Source organism: Dasypus novemcinctus, chromosome 6 (genome assembly GCF_030445035.2).
Source record: "Dasypus novemcinctus isolate mDasNov1 chromosome 6, mDasNov1.1.hap2, whole genome shotgun sequence".
Taxonomy (NCBI): domain Eukaryota; kingdom Metazoa; phylum Chordata; class Mammalia; order Cingulata; family Dasypodidae; genus Dasypus; species Dasypus novemcinctus.
In genome coordinates this window covers 21,409,165-21,424,867 of record NC_080678.1, presented here as the reverse complement: position 1 = coordinate 21,424,867, position 15,703 = coordinate 21,409,165, and the positions used below count along the sequence as shown (strand labels likewise).

Below are 15,703 nucleotides of genomic sequence, written 5' to 3'. Positions count from 1 at the left end.
ACTCAACAGATGTTATGTGGTCTGGGGTTGCCGGCTTTTAGGAGCCCCTGAATCCAGCTACTTGTATTTACCATAGAGATAATAATACAAAAATTGCTGTATTTTTTTAAAGCTACCAAGGCTTAGAATGGTTCAGTATATTGCAGTAGACAACTGGGAAAGGTGACAAGTGGGGAATTGGGGTCAGAGGCTACTGTGGGGGCTCCTGATGCCTGGTTTTACGTCAGAATCTGTCTCCAAAGCTCACATGCTGGTCTCAGAGAGAGAAAGAGAGGAGAGGGAAGGGGGAGGAAGAGAGGAGAGAGGGATCGAAAGAGGGTCAGGAAGGAAGGGAGGAGGAAAGAAGGAGAGAAGGAGGGTGAGGGAGGGAGAGAGACTTTCTTAATCGGGCTCTTCCCTCTACTGTCAGCTATTTGGGGGCATTTATATCTACTCTCAGTGAGAAATACTACTCTCCATTATTCGGGTTTGCTGCTGTGCCCTTATTTGGACTTGCAAATGATTTGGTGAGGAAATAGACCTAGAATATTGAAAAGCGAAGTCCACGTGGTTCACAAGTATAGAGATACAGAGTACTGGACTACTTCCCCCCACCGCCCTTTTAATCAAGCATTCTTTCATTTTCTCAGACTTGTGGGAAGATTTGACCACTATTGTTTATCTCGTTTGGTGTGTTTGTGCAGATTAGAATATTAAGTGCACACAGCAGTTTCTGTCGTCACCTGTTTCCTTGAAGTGACATCCAAATGATAAGGCCCGAGTATAAGACTCGGCCTGGGCGCTCCACGCAGTGGGAGGGACGCCAGGAACATCCTTCAGGGTAAGCCACCGCCCCCCACCGTCACGCAGGGGCAAGGCCAAGCGGCCTGGGCTTCTCGAGGGTCTTTGCTCATTGTTCTTGCTAAGGCTCGGGTGAGGCTGAGTATGTTTGAATTTATTGTAGATGCTGAGCATCTGGACAGTCACGTTTTTCCTGCTGGGGGCAGCCAGAGGTAAGGAGACCACTGCTGCCCGCGGGGTGGGCTGGGGCGCCTCCTGGGAGAGGGAGCAGAGCGGCTGAGCCAGCTGCCTCCCGGCCTCCCCTGCTGGCCCACCTTCCCTCCGAAGGCCTATGTGCAGGCCCGAGGCCAGACTTCCATGTAAGGCACTAGATGACCCCATCCAGAGGCAAGCTGCCGGGTTAACATACCAACTTATCAATGCCCATAATCAGAGTAATCAGACACAGAGACACTCAGAAGCTGGGATGACAGGCAGGACAAGTCAGTTTTGAAGGTGCTGAGCTGAGGCACCTTCTCTGTGGGCCCCAAAGGGGCTGGGGCCAGCCAGCAGGTGGGCGCTGGGGGCAAGCAGGGAGTGGGCGGGGCCAGGGAACAGCCTTTTTTGTCTTCAGAATGTCCCCAGGCCTGACCAGCCTGAACAGCAGGGTCACCCCGGAGCCCCCCGGCTCTGGGAGCCCCCCCCTCAGGCACCTTCTCCTCTCACTACAGCCAAAGAAGTTTGCTATGGAGACCTGGGGTGCTTTACCGACCTGGAGCCCTGGGCGGGGACTGTCATCAGGCCCCTGAAAATCCTCCCCTGGAGCCCTGAGAAGATCGGCACCCGCTTCCTGCTCTACACCAACGAGAACCCAAACACCTTCCAAGTGAGAACTCTTGTCATTTTCCTGTCATTGCAGCTGGGCTCGCGCCCGTGCCCACCCGCGGGCCGTGAGTTCCCGGGGACAAGAGCCTATTTATCTCCATACCCTCTTCCTCCACCCAGTGCTTCCCCTCCCCAGCCCTCCCCAGCCCCCAGGTCTGGCAGACCTGGACAGAATGGGTAAATGTTGGCTTGAACGAATGAATGGTGGTGTGGATCTGGTGTGGTAAGAGAGCAGTGACCACGTCCGATCCTGAGGGTGAGCCGTGCCTCAATCCATGCCCAGAGGAGGGAGCGATTGCTGACCTGGGAACATGGGGCAGGGAACCAGGTGGCTTCATGGAAGAGGTGGCTTTTGTGCTGAGCTTTGAACATCTGTGGGGATTGGGACAGGCTGAGATGGGGAAGGGGAGAGTGCCTGAGTGTCTGGGCAGCAAAAACATGCAGCTCTTCTGCCTTTGCCAGATTCTTCTTCCCTCAGACCCATCAACAATTGAGGCTTCAAATTTTCAAACAAACAGAAAGACCCGGTTCATCATCCACGGTTTCATTGACAAGGGAGATGACAACTGGGTGCAGGACATGTGCAAGGTAGGTGCCAGCCCTCACCTCTGCAGGCTGCTACCTCTGCTGGCCACTCATGTCCCTGCCTTCTTTTAAGCCTCCCCAGTAAACCAGCTCAGAAACATCTGGACAGTTATTCAAAGGGAGTCTACATATTAGGAACCTTCGTGCAATTAAAATGCCTCTGCTGACAAGAATTAAGATCCATACCATATTTCTGGAATATATATGGTCCCTGAAGCAATGACATCTTTGTGCAAACAAATACACTATCCCATTTCTGGTTAAATCAAGGCTAAATGTTTTCTGTTTCCATTTTCATTGAGGGTACTTTGTATTCCTGTAAATGAAGGATTATATTTTTTGGTCAAATCTTTCCCACATCCCAAAGAGTCAGAGATGTGTTGCTATGACTAGTTGAGATATGGAGAAAGATGAAGTAGGTGAGTAAAATGATAGAAGAGGAAATGTCAAATTATATGCAGGATAGCATTTGTCAGTCACAAGGACAGACAACAGAAAAATGTATACATGCTCACACATAGACACAAACCAAACACACCTGTGCACATGCATGCACATGCACAAATGTGCAGACACATGGGTGCACGCATGCATGTGCACACAAGCACACATGCAGACATGCATGGTATACCAGCACCCTTTCTTTTTACATGTGTGCTGATTCCATCTGTGCTGGAGAATTTACTCCAGCAGCCATTAACAACCCAAACCACCGGGATGTGATTAATGTCAACAAGAAATGTTACAAGTCCAGGAAAAAAAAAATTCCTTTTTCCTTCACCTTTGGTTTTCCAGGCATTTAACTCTCAGGTCCTGTTTTGTCCCATCGTTAATAAGCACTATATGGATACAGGTTCATACTTAAGATTCTCCAGATTTATAAGCATGTGTGGGAGAAATTCCTCAGGATGGCTTTAAAAACAAAAAGTCCTGAGAAAACAGCTGGCAGAATCTCTGTGTGTGATCATCCACAGAAGTGTCGTATATGTAAAAAGATTCCAAGTGGATTTTAAAATGACAGTAGCATTTCAAACTCAAGCTGGCCATATGTACTGCCCGACAGAATTTCAGAGGATGTATCCTTTCTTTTGACATCCCAGAAGAAATTTTTCCTTCAGAATTCTTCATTCTCTTTAAATCAATGCACTTCACTTCACAAATTGGCAGGATGTGCTTCCTCCATGCACTACTGTGTTATCCTGACTATAAAATAGTGAAATTCCTCCTCTTAGACCTTACAGCTTAGTAAATGCCCAGCAGTTGGCCGCTTTGCCATGAGGCCAAAAGGACCCCTAGCAGGTCAAATCCTTCATGGTCCTTTCGACACTGGCCGCTGGAGATTGCACTTGAAGCTTTTCCTTTTAAATAGGATTCTTTTGGTGAAGCAATTGCTTCATTTTGTTTTTCCTTGCCTAACCACTCTTATCGAATTTGGTGGAAGGAAACCAGAGAGGGGTCAGCTTTTCATTAACCTGCACATTGGAGAAGGAGTCAGTTTGCCTGGCCGGTAGCCGGCACCCTGAGGGATACCTCCAAAGGGCACAGGATTCCCTAACAAAGCCTGGTTTCTCTCCACGCCCTGGTGGGGGAGACGGAGCAGGGAGCCCAGTATGAGATCTGGGCGCAGGCATCTGGGAGCCCTGGTCCTCGGGGGTCCATGTGCCCTGACGGTAAGGCCTGCCCTCTCTCCTGCTCCAGAACATGTTCCAGGTGGAGGAGGTAAACTGCATCTGCGTGGACTGGAGGAAGGGCTCCCAGACCACCTACACGCAGGCCGCCAACAACGTGCGCGTGGTGGGCGCTCAGGTGGCCGAGCTGCTCAGCGTCCTCTCGGTGAGTCGGGGCTCTGGTGGGGGAAGATGCAGCTGGGAGGTGTGGACCTAAAGAAGACATAAGAACCAATTGTTCTCTCAGGGCCCTACTTCTAAAACTCTAAAATTTCCCTAGAACAGCACAACCAGTGGAAGAAAACTTACCAAGACCTAACATTTTAGGAGGTGGGGGACTTTATCAGCTTCAATTTACAAGGAAGAAAACCGAGGCCCAGAAAGGTTAGGTAGCTTGCCCAAAATTCGAGAGCAGGTAAGGAGAGTGGAGTGCAGGCTGCCTGGCTCCAGGGGCTGTGCTCTGGCCCTCTGCACCAGGCAGGCTGGTTGGTGGCCGAGTGCGGCCATGCCAGGGAGAGCTCATGGAAGGCGCTGCTGGTATGCGCCCACTCCAGGGGCACGTTGGGGAACTCCTTCTGCCACGATCCTACCTTGGTCTTTTAGTCACTTCTTCATGACTATTTCTATACCAGGTAAAGTTCCCAGCCATTTTTTGTCTTGTGATTAAAGGGTCTACAAAAGGCCCGCTTGGTTCTAATTATTTCTGTGTGGTTCCTAAGCCATCAGGCCTGCAGCAATCAAAGCCCGTGGTGTGGGCACCAGAGTTGCTGTAGACCATCTATGTCTGAGGACACACAGTCACAGGGTAGCAATTAATGAAGTACATTTGGGTGAATGCCTCAGAGACCACCATGTGCACGCACCTCGTGGCTCTAGGTCATTCGTACATCCAGTATTTTTGGAGTGTCACATCAGGAGCTGTGCTAGGAGGTGGAACTACAGCAGGGAATAAAATGGATGAAGTCCAGGGCCCTTGAAGATCTTAGAGCAAAGACCTTCTGGGAAGACTTGTAATGACGATATGGCATCATCAGGGTCCTGATGGGCAGTTTAGGGTACTGTGGGTATTGGGGAGCAGCTAATCCAGGCTGGTGGGGTGAGGGGTGTGATTAAAGAGGACTTCCCAGAGGAGGCAGCATCTAATTTAAGGGCAGAGGCTAGGCTGGTGGATGTCAGCTGGACACGTCGTTGGGGGCATGGACAACAACGGGGAGAAAAGCCCAAAGGTGAGAGAGTAACATGACTGTCTGTGGGCCTGAAAGTTCTACAAAGGTTTGGCTAGAGAAGACACTGGAAAAATGGGTGCCGAGTCAGGAAGTTTCTGAGGCTATTGCAATGAGTTTGGGTTTGATCCTGAGACCAGTGGGAGCCATGGAAGGTGTGCAGCAGAAAACTAACACCATCAAGTTTACACGTTAGAAGAACCATTGGGGCAGGACAAAAAGTCCTGACACTACAATTTTTCCTCTCTAGACACAGTACAGCTACTCACCTTCCCAAGTCCACCTCATCGGCCATAGCCTGGGAGCCCACGTGGCTGGAGAGGCAGGGAGCAGGACGGCAGGCCTGGGCAGGATTACAGGTGAGGCCCCAGGTTTTGTCCCCAGTGACAAGGCTGCTGCCCAGCTCGGGGCTGCCAAAGGAGACTGCACCCTTGGCTGTGCAGAGCTGGCTAGAGGCTGCTCACAATACTCTAGGAAGCCCCCTGGAAGTTCACCGGCCAAATTCACGATGGGGGAGGGGATAGCTTTGTTCCCCCACAAGTCTTCCATCTCTATTCCAGTCCTTCCTCTCTAAGTCCAAATTTTCTGGCAGTGTAGGACCCTTGGCAGGACTGGGCACCCAGGAATAGGGCTTGTTTGAACATGAGCAAAGCATCATTAGGAAAAGGCTACATTGTCCTACATTTTTCCTTCTCTTTGAAATCAAGGGAAGAGTAGAACATGAAAATGGTAATTCCCCCTGTTTCTGCTGGTAGAGCAAACCCAGCCACCATCATCGTCAAAAGCTGCCTTTTAACCCGACCAAAGCCTTTAAGTAACAATAACAACAATGATATAAATATATACACATATAATGAAATACTGTTGTAGAGACCATAGATTATAGGGACCATAGATTAAGTGTCTACTTATCCCACATACTGTGCAAAATGCTTTCCGTGCATTTTCTCATTTAGTCCTCAGAACCAAAGAAACAGAGGCTCAGGGAAGTTAACTGGCTTGCCCAAGGTCCATGACTAGTTAGTAGTTGACTTGAGATTCCAGCCCAGTTTTGCTGGCTCTGGGTTCAAGCAGCTCTCTGCCTTTATAAGAACTCCACCTTTTATTTTCAACAGACTGCTATATTTATGCCTTTTCAGCAGCTCCAATCAAAGCTTCAAAGAAGTATTGACAAAACTAGGAGCGCTGCCAAGAAAGAAATATAGTCAGGAGGAAATAGTAATTAATATTTTACTTATACATGCTATGTGTCAGCACTATGCTAAATGCTACCTATATTAACTGATTTAATCTTATATCAACCATATAAAAATAGGTACTATTACTACTCCCATTTTATAAATGGGGAAACTGAGGCAAAGAAGTTTAAGGGATTTGTTCCAGGTTATATAGCTTGCCCAAGCAGTAGCTGAGTAGGGATTTGCTCTTCACTCTCATACCATTCTACTCCATTCCTTTATTATTCAAGAAAATGTTCAAGAAAAAATACATTCAAGTAAGTGGGGGGGGGGGGGGGATCAGATATGGAAAAAATCCTTACTCAAATAAAATCTTAAGTTTCTTTGGTTATTGGCCCTTCTCTATCCATGCCAATGGAGCCCCCTTGTAATGAACATCACTGAAATGATATGTCCCAAAATTCAATACCAAGGGTCATGACACTGCACAAGTCCAGGGTAGGGCATGCCCTTGAGCTAGGCAGTATGCAGCCTGGCCAGCTGTATACCTTGGTCATGCTGGCACTTACAGGCAGTCCTATTATTCTATGGCACTGACCATCTCTTTCAGGGTTGGATCCCATTGAAGCAAGTTTCGAGGGTACTCCTGAAGAGGTTCGACTTGATCCTTCTGATGCTGTCTTTGTTGACGTGATTCATACCGATGCAGCTCCCCTGATCCCATCCATGGGTGAGCCCCACGGTGCTCCAGCTGTGAGCACGTGCAACAGTGTTTTAACCAGGAGGGCCTGGGGTTACATCAGCTCATTGCTGTTCCAAATGTTTCAGGCTTTGGAATGAGCCAGCAGGTGGGCCACATTGACTTCTTCCCCAATGGTGGAGAAGAGATGCCGGGATGCAAGAAGAATGCCCTGTCGCAGATCGTAGACCTGGATGGCATCTGGGCAGGTAAAGCCAGAGCAGAGGGGGTGCCGCTTCCCTGGGGTAAACAGCTTCCTTCCCATAGCAAATCTTTAAAATGAAAATAACACCTCTCTCTAACAAACTATAATTCCCCATCCCAGACTTTATTTTTGAAAAATAAAGCTACATAAATTTATTTGTTATGTTTCAGCTCTACCAAGTTCATACTTCCTCAAACCATTGTTTGGGGTGTTCTAGCGCACACAAGCAACAAAACTTGCAAAACTGTTGCTTAAAGGAATGGTACCAACCATTGGAAGTTACCTAACAGAGGAAGGAAATGCCATAAAAGTAAATATCCTAACCACATCTAAGAGAATTTTTCTGCAAATTTTCCCTTGGGAGTTAGAAATATGGTTCAAAATTATGTAGCCAGCTTCCATTCAGTAGCCAGGTTGAGAATGCTCGCAACTGTCTCCATAGCAATGGCAATTTGCACATGAGCGTCACCACTCGCCTATCTCAAGTCAGGAACCAGGAACAGTCACCTGTAAGGAAGGGCAGGGTGGAGGCCATCTATTCAAGACAGTTATCTCTATCTTTGATCATACACACCTGGGAATAAAGGGCATCCTTCAGATACAGCTCTGATTCTTATCTAATGAGGTCAAAAGGACAAGGAACAGGGGAAATTTTCAGCCAAACTGGTCATTCATCACTACAGAGGCTAAAACACTTACTGGTTTGACCAAATCAAATGGGTAAAGACTTTCATTGACTTTGATCAAAATAGTTTTGGCCACCACCAAAGCAGATATTAGGGATGCCGATTTATGTGTTTTGTCCCATATAACTTCTTGAGGGTTCATATGGAAGGGGTAGCGTCAGTAATGGCCAAGCAAATTCAGGCCAGATTGAGAAGTCTGCAGAGGCATTGGTCACTTGGCAGGAGCTCTGGAGGTTGACAGGAGTGGGGCTCTGTGAGAGTGATGCTCATGAAGGGCCACCTAAAGCCATGCACCCCTCCTACTTATTTGCATGACACAGCATGACAATGTCTTTATGCTGGTTTCGCCATGTCTGGAAGGTCATGTGCGCTCTGTTTGTGTCTTCAAGGACCTCTCAAGCCTGGTACATGAGAGACAGAGCGACACAGAGGTTAAAGGCGTGGCTCAAGCCCCAGATGCCCTTGGGTTTAATTACCAGCTCTACTGCTTACTAGCTGCGATCTGTAAATCTCAGGCTCGAATCTGAGTTCTTTTTGTAAACAGGAATGTTGGCACGCACCTCCTAGGATTTCACGGACAGTAAATGTGAGGTGATCAGCATAGCACCCCATATACAGAAAGCACCCTCTGGAGCTTGTCATTATTGTGGCTGAATTTGGGGCTTATCTTACATTTCTGAAAATTCAGTCCTTCTTTGGAATTATCCTGCTTGGAGATAGATAGTGGGAGCTGTCACAGCCTCCAAACCTCCTTTGCAGACTTCCTCTTTTGTGTCCCCAGGAACCCGGGACTTTGTGGCTTGCAATCACCTAAGAAGCTACAAGTATTACTCGGAGAGCATCCTCAACCCCGATGGGTTTGCTGCATTCCCCTGCACTTCCTACAAGGCCTTTGAAGCTGTAAGCCATTGGAGCTGGTGGCACCACCCCACTGTTGTCCTGCTGATGGGGTTTGCAGTTCAAGAGTTTTTCTTGACCATACCTTACTGGTCTGGCAATACCCCTCATAGATCATGATCTTATGGAGAGGAGAAAAAAAAATTTGAGGCCCGAAGTAGCTAAAATTCTACCCGATGAGTCCACAAATGAGTCATGTGGGAGAGGAAGACACAGGGCAATCAGAGAGAGGAGCTGCTGCACTGACTGGGAAGGTCTCCTGCAGGAGGCGACATTCGAATCCACTTTAGAGAATGGTGGAGTCTAGAAGGAAGAGAGGGTGTGCACATTTCTGGAAAGAGCAGGTGCAGAAGAATGTGTGGTAGTGAGGAGCTCCGAGAAGGGAAGGTAGATTCCGAGGTTCTTGCATGCCAGGGTAGGAGTTTGTACCTTTCCAGCTGGTGAGGAGAGAGATGGAGGAAATGATGTGCCAGAATCTGCCTAAACTGGCTCATGTATCCGTCCTCCCAACTCCACATTCAGTGCCATCATGTTGGTAGCTAGGAACTGGCTGTGGTGGGAGTATTTACCCCATGGGAATCAGTGAACATTACGACCACGGCTCCTCCCCTGCAGCCGCTGTTACACATTTAGCAGCTCACTACTCGAGGGACCGTATAATTGACCTACCCTGGGACCTGAGCATCAGTTTTTTAGAGCTCCCCAGATAATTCTAATATGATGTCCATCGGGGTTGGGAATCACTGCCAGGGATGAAAGTAACATTGAGATCTTCTGTTCTAACTCTTCTGCTACAAGCGAGGAAACTCTGGCTTTGGGAAAATTGAGTGTCTGCCTCTCTGGGTGCATCAGTCCTAGAAAGATAAATTCATTTTATAGCCTTATCTGTCTCTTTTCCCTAGAACAAGTGCTTCCCCTGCCCAGATGAAGGCTGCCCACAAATGGGTCACTATGCTGATAAATTTGCCGGCAAGACAAGTGGGGAGCAGCAGAAATTCTTCCTGAACACAGGAGATGCCAGCAAGTTTTCTCGTAAGTTGCCACTTTAACTTTCTCTCCTCTGCAGAGAAAATTTGGTTTCTGTTCCATATGAAGGGTTTACCTTTAATCTGGAATATTTGTGGACATATTTTGATAATCAACTCAAGGTGCACCTGAAATGCATTTTTATATCCTAACTTGATATATCAAGAAACATTCCTCAAACTCTACGATTTAAAGCTCAGCTGAGGGTTTTAAAAAGTCTGCATTTCTTCTGTTTTATTGCTGTGGCATTAAATGAGTGGAAGCAAATAGTATAATTCATGGGATGTGACAATTTGCATGTGTTGGGGCCATCTATCCTGGCTTTCACCACTTCACAGTTCGTTGTTCTTTTCATTTTTAACACTCTCATAGGAGCCTGTTCTTTTCTTCCTTCAGCAGACATTGATGTGATACCAGCTCTTGGCTGGGCTGGCCCTTGGCAGCCCACCTCCAATCTCCCCACTTTATCCCCTTGCTCTGCAGATCCCTGACACCCAGGGGCTGCCTCTCCTGTGGAGAATGAGTGAGAATCATAGGGAGCAGTGATTTCTCTCAGAATCTGCTGAATGAACTAGAACATAGGATAGATACAGGCCATGATTTGGCCACTTTGAAACAATCTGCCCTGTGATAATTCATAAGATGTGCTGTGTAAAGCCAGAGGCTGGATGTATTTCATGAGCTTATAAATGTAATGTAAGACATATACATTTTAAAGCCAGGTTTCTTGAGGTATAATTTATATACAGCAAATTCACCCTTTTTAGTGTATAGTTCAATGGTTTTGACAGGTGGTTTGTCATGTAAGCACTATCAGATATAAAATATTTCCATATATAAATATATGTAAAAGACATTGGTTAATCTATCCTCCCACACTCATATTATGATGTTGTGATACAAGAAGTATATACCTATTTTTAACAAATTAGAATCCAAAAATCAGGTATTCATTCCTCAACCAGCATGCACGTTTATGGGCCACAGACTGCTACACTGGGTTTTGGGGGAGAACAAGACCCTACACCCACAAAATTTATAATCCCATTGAGACAACCACAATGGAGCAAATGACTAGAAGCGTATTGGGGTTGGCAAATGGCAGGTTGCTGCTGTGGCTCTGTGGGACAGGGGACCTGGCCCTGTGCAGAGGAAGGGACCTGGACAGTGTCTCTGAGAATCTGAAGGAGTAGGAGTTGGGCAAGGGCTGTGTGTGCACTTCTGTACATGTGTGTGTGCTTGTGTGTGCATGTGTACATATGTTTACGTGAAGGTTTTTTGAGTATGCAAGTGTGTGCATGTGTAAGTGTGTGCATGTATGTCTGTGTGTGTGCAGGAACACGGTGGGGCAGTTATAAATGTGGTGAGGACTGAGCCGGCGACTACAGGGGGCTGCAGAGGGAAGACAGGGAGCCTGCCCTCAAGGTCCTTGCCAGACTGCACCCTGGAGTTTCACTGCCAAATACGGAGGCGAGCCCTTGTTCTTTCCGCTTTCCCCTTAACTCACAGCACGGTTGTACTAGAGCAGGGCTGTCCAGCAGAGCTTTCCCCAGTGATGGTGATGTTCGTGCCATCCAATAGCCATTAGCCATGGGGGCCAAGTTAGCCCCTGAAATGTGGCAACTGAGGCACTGAATTTTAAAGTTTTTAATTTGAGCTTAAATTTGAATAGCCACAGGCAGCTCATGATCCCTATACTGGACAATGCAGCTCTAGAAAAAGACAGTGGTAGATATTCATTTCCTAAGGCCTAACTTGATTAGAGATTAACAAATCAAATTCCTTATACTTTGATGCCTCAGTGTAGGGGATGGGAACAGGAATCTGGGATTTGGGGCACCTATTTTTTGTGTGAATAAATTGAATTCTTTTTCCATCTTCTGTGCAGGCTGGAGATACGGGGTTTCCATAACACTATCTGGAAAATCAGTCACTGGGCAGGTAAAAATTGCTTTGTATGGAAATAATGGAAACACTCGGCAGCATGATATCTTCAGGTAAATTTCCTATTTTAGCTCTTCATGTCAAGTAATGATATATATAGCCTGCAAAGAGCAAATCCATGTGCTTAAACTCTTATCATTGCTTTATATGTCAATGGATTTAAGTTACTTATTTTATGTATTGAAGTTAACTGCAAGCTTCTGCTAAGAAATTTTCTTTACAATAAACCCAAGCATTTAGTTCATTCTCTGTTTATAGGTTAGATTATTAAAACACAAACCTTATGTTACCACATGTATGTTTTCAGATTATTTAAGTAACATGTTGTTGTGGTAAACTGAATGGCTAACTTGTTATTGTAAAAATACTTTCTCCAGAAAAAAATATAAAATAATATGAAGGAATTATATATTTTCCTATACAAAAGTCTTAAGGAAAAATTGACTTTGGTTTGAAGAAACAACGTAAATAATAGTTTGAGGCTACCACCATACAGCTGGATTTTTATCCTTTATTTGAGAATTAATTTGGAAAAATAATCTTGTTACTCTAGAGTAATCCATTAATCTAGAGTAGAAAAGAGTGATGTGGCTTTATATGGTCATTTGAACTCATTTCTATGCACAGGGGAATGTTTCTATTTCTCTCTTTGAAGGGGATTTATCAAATCAGGCTCTACCCATTCCAATGAGTTTGATGCAGAGCTTGATGTTGGAACAATTGAGAAAGTCAAGTTTCTTTGGAATAACAACGTGGTAAATCCAACCTTCCCCAAAGTGGGTGCAAGCAAGATCACCGTGCAAAAGGGAGAGGAGAAGACAGTGTATGTATCTTTGCTGGTTTGTGCCTAAGGATATTTCTAGAGATTCATGTTTGCAATGGCAAAGTGTCCCAGAAAACCAATCATGGTTAAGCCAGAAAGCCAAGAAAATCTGCCATCCATGGCCCCTTTACCCCAGGCAAACAAAAAAATGACAGAGAGCATAAGACCTTGCCTTCAGGTTAAAATAAGAAGGAAATATAAGAGAAACATGAAATAATTTCTGATGGGTACAAAGTTGCATGTGTGGGCCAGAGAGTAGCTGTAGTTCAAAGGGGGGAAGTCTAGTGAAATTTCAGGGTAAGAGAGAAAAAAGGAACTCAGTTTTAGCAAAGGATGTAAAATTTAAGGGAAGGCTAGAGAGAGTTGCTGGCAGTGCTTATGGGATGCTCCAACCTGACCTGTTGTCTTCCTCACTTTCTTTGTGCCATGGGGTGGGGGTTGGGGCGTGGCATAGGGGAAAACGGGCAGCCAGAGGGCAATTGAGCAAGGGGGGCAGGTCAACTGTCCTCTAGAGCTCTGACCCCGAGTCTGGCCAGCTGGATGTTCCTGCTGGGGGTTTCTGGGAAGGGGAGGCTGGGTTCTCAGCTGCTGACGATCCTGGGGTTTGGGAAGTCAGCTGGGGTCAGAGCTGCGCTGAACACAGGCCCTAGGGACTGCCACCATGCAGGGCTGGGAACGTGGGTTGGCAGAACGTGGGCCGGCTTCGCAGCCGCGTCTATCAGACTGGGCATCCCCTGTGAGGTCCTCCCTGTCCCCACGAGTCAGAGAGGACAGAGAGGCTGGGCCAGCTGGGCAGTCAGTGGACAGCGGGGTCCTCCCAGTTAGAGCCAGCACAGGGAGGCCAGGCCTGCAGGGCGGGCGGCTGCACCCCCGGGGCCCTGTGCCCTTCAGCTGCCACCCTCACCCGACAGCTTCCCTCACCTGTCGATGCCACAGAAAACCTGTTTCAAGAGAAACTGAATCTTAGACCTCAGGTTTTTTAAACTTCAGGAAATGAAAACAGCATCAAATCCCACCACCTAGTTTGAGGAGTGGAAAAAAGCTAAATTAGTCATTGTAAATAGTTGGTTAAAAACAGCCAGTAAGAAAGATTTTTAAAAATAATACCAACATTTGGAGGGCTACCGGAAATCAAGACGCCCCTTGTGTTTTTCAGCCACCTTGTTGGGGTTTCATGTCCTGGTAAGGAATCTGACTGGCATTCCCTTTACCAACGTCATGTCAAAGAGAAATGTGGTCCCCTCCTTTCTTTTTCGTGAGCCCTTCCTCACTTCTTCCTTCATTCCCTGACTTTATTAAGTACCTGTGATGTGCCTGGCACATAATAGGGGCTGCAAAGGCAGAGCCTGCCCTCAAGGAGTTTACGATTTAGCTGGTGAGAAACATTAGACCTCGGTTGCACAAGGAAGGCCAAATAACAGAACAAAGACCTGAGCTGTGAAGGGCCCAAAGGAGCCTGGGGCCGAGGGGTGGACAGGAGCTTCTCTCAGGGTGAGGGTTTCCCCTGGCGAGGCTGCTGTAAGCGGGGGCAACGGGTCTGGGCATCTGAGGGGCAGGGCAAGGCCCGACAGGCTGTGCAGAGAAGCGGGGAATATATGGGAAGCCTCGAAAGCCAGGGTAAGGCTTCTAGGAAAAGCAAACGAAACAGAAAAGAGAGTGGTGAGGAGGCAGTGCAGCTCGAAGGCGGGGAGGCCTGGGAGAACTGCGCCTTGGAAAACGTGGGGATGAGCCTTGAAAACCCAGCCCGGCAGGGGCTCAGAAGGAGCCTGAGGGCAGGGAGGAGAGGGCCAGGGGCAGGGGGAAGAGGTGGGCGGTGATGAAGACGATTAGGGCCGAAAGCAGAGCGGGCTCTTGGAAGAAGTGTGCTCATAACCACTTTTATCTACATTGGTTTTTTTTTTTTTTTACCATTTATAAAAATTGTTTACACGTATATCATGGGATTCTCAACAAATTTTCTACAAATGAAGATACTGATGTTGAGAGAAGTGAAGAAACGTGAAGTTACTCGCCCTGTATCACAGCTAGCAGGCGGGAGCCGGGGAAGCCGGGCCCCTGACTCCAGATCTGGGGCAACATCAGGGGAGCTTGGAAGTGTGACCCCGCATGGAAAACTTACTGTGGAGTCAGGCAGGTTTGGACGGGTGTCTCGGCTCTTCCACTTAGCTGTGAGACCTCTGTGCCTCAGTTTCCTCTCTTGTCATGTAGTACCTCCTCACACGTGTTGTGAGGATGGCATGAGTTCACAGAAGTGAATCATTTTAGCAAAGTTGCCTGCAGCTAGTAAGAGCTCAGCATGTTGTTGCTACTAGAGTGTTCAGAAGGGTCCAAGGCTGGAACAGGGAGTCCATCTGCACTGTGTTCATCGAGGGCCTGGACGTCCTTGTGGAGAATGAACAGAAGGGAGGGCTCCAGCTGCTGCCTCGAGTTGCCCACAGGCCTGTCGGGCACAGGACCCGGAGAGGAGGAGCCGCTCCTGGGCACAGCAGTCTTGGGGGCAGGGGGTGGGGGCAGCTGGACCTCAGCCTGGGAGCCCCAAGGCACCAGATCTCCAGCAACTGCTGAGCCCCAGCGCTGCGCTCATTCCTTTCAAACTGCAAGTCAGCCATTACCTTTGCTTAAGGAATTCCCTGAGAATGCCCAACACCGAAAGAGCATTCATTTTTCTCCACAGGCACAGCTTCTGTAGTGAAGAAACCGTGAGAGAAGATGTTCTGCTCACTCTCACACCCTGTTAAAGGCCAAACGAAACGTGGCTGCTGTGTTGACATCAATAAAATCCACCGAAGCATCTATCGACTCCCAGAGTCTGTCCTTCATATCAGCCGCCACCTGTGAGGACGTTTGGGATCGGGACATCCCAAATGAGACATTAAAAAAGTTCATGGGCATTGCCACTTCCTCGGGTTCATGCCACTGACTTCTGACCAAACACCCGTCAGCTCCCAGCCTCCTCGGTCGTAGTCCTCCTGTCTTCTCACCCTAGGGGAGGGCAATTAAGAGCCAGCTGGAGTGTGGGCGTCCTGCCCTCTCCTTGTACGGGTGAGGAGACAGGCCCAGAGAGGGTGAGTTAGCTAATCACCTCG

The 15,703-nt window shown here is 47.6% G+C and overlaps 1 protein-coding gene across 1 annotated transcript; it reads left to right on the top strand.

Moving 5' to 3' along the window:
* The first annotated feature begins 1,246 nt into the window (after window positions 1-1,246).
* On the top strand, window positions 1,247-15,400 carry PNLIPRP1 (pancreatic lipase related protein 1). Its single transcript, XM_071215545.1, has 12 exons — window positions 1,247-1,262; window positions 1,491-1,645; window positions 2,107-2,232; window positions 3,928-4,062; window positions 5,370-5,478; window positions 6,908-7,027; window positions 7,126-7,245; window positions 8,709-8,827; window positions 9,727-9,856; window positions 11,739-11,847; window positions 12,450-12,617; window positions 15,292-15,400. The coding sequence occupies exons 1-12, from the start codon at window positions 1,247-1,249 to the stop codon at window positions 15,353-15,355; spliced, it is 1,371 nt and encodes a 456-aa protein (XP_071071646.1). The 3' UTR covers window positions 15,356-15,400.
* Window positions 15,401-15,703: the final 303 nt, after the last annotated feature.

Bases quoted from the DNA above. Each gene is read 5' to 3' on its own strand.
- PNLIPRP1 (XM_071215545.1), top strand. The intron at 2,233-3,927 runs GTAGGTGCCAGC...CTCCTGCTCCAG, and splicing joins GGGTGCAGGACATGTGCAAG to AACATGTTCCAGGTGGAGGA. The intron at 11,848-12,449 runs GTAAATTTCCTA...CTCTCTTTGAAG, and splicing joins CGGCAGCATGATATCTTCAG to GGGATTTATCAAATCAGGCT.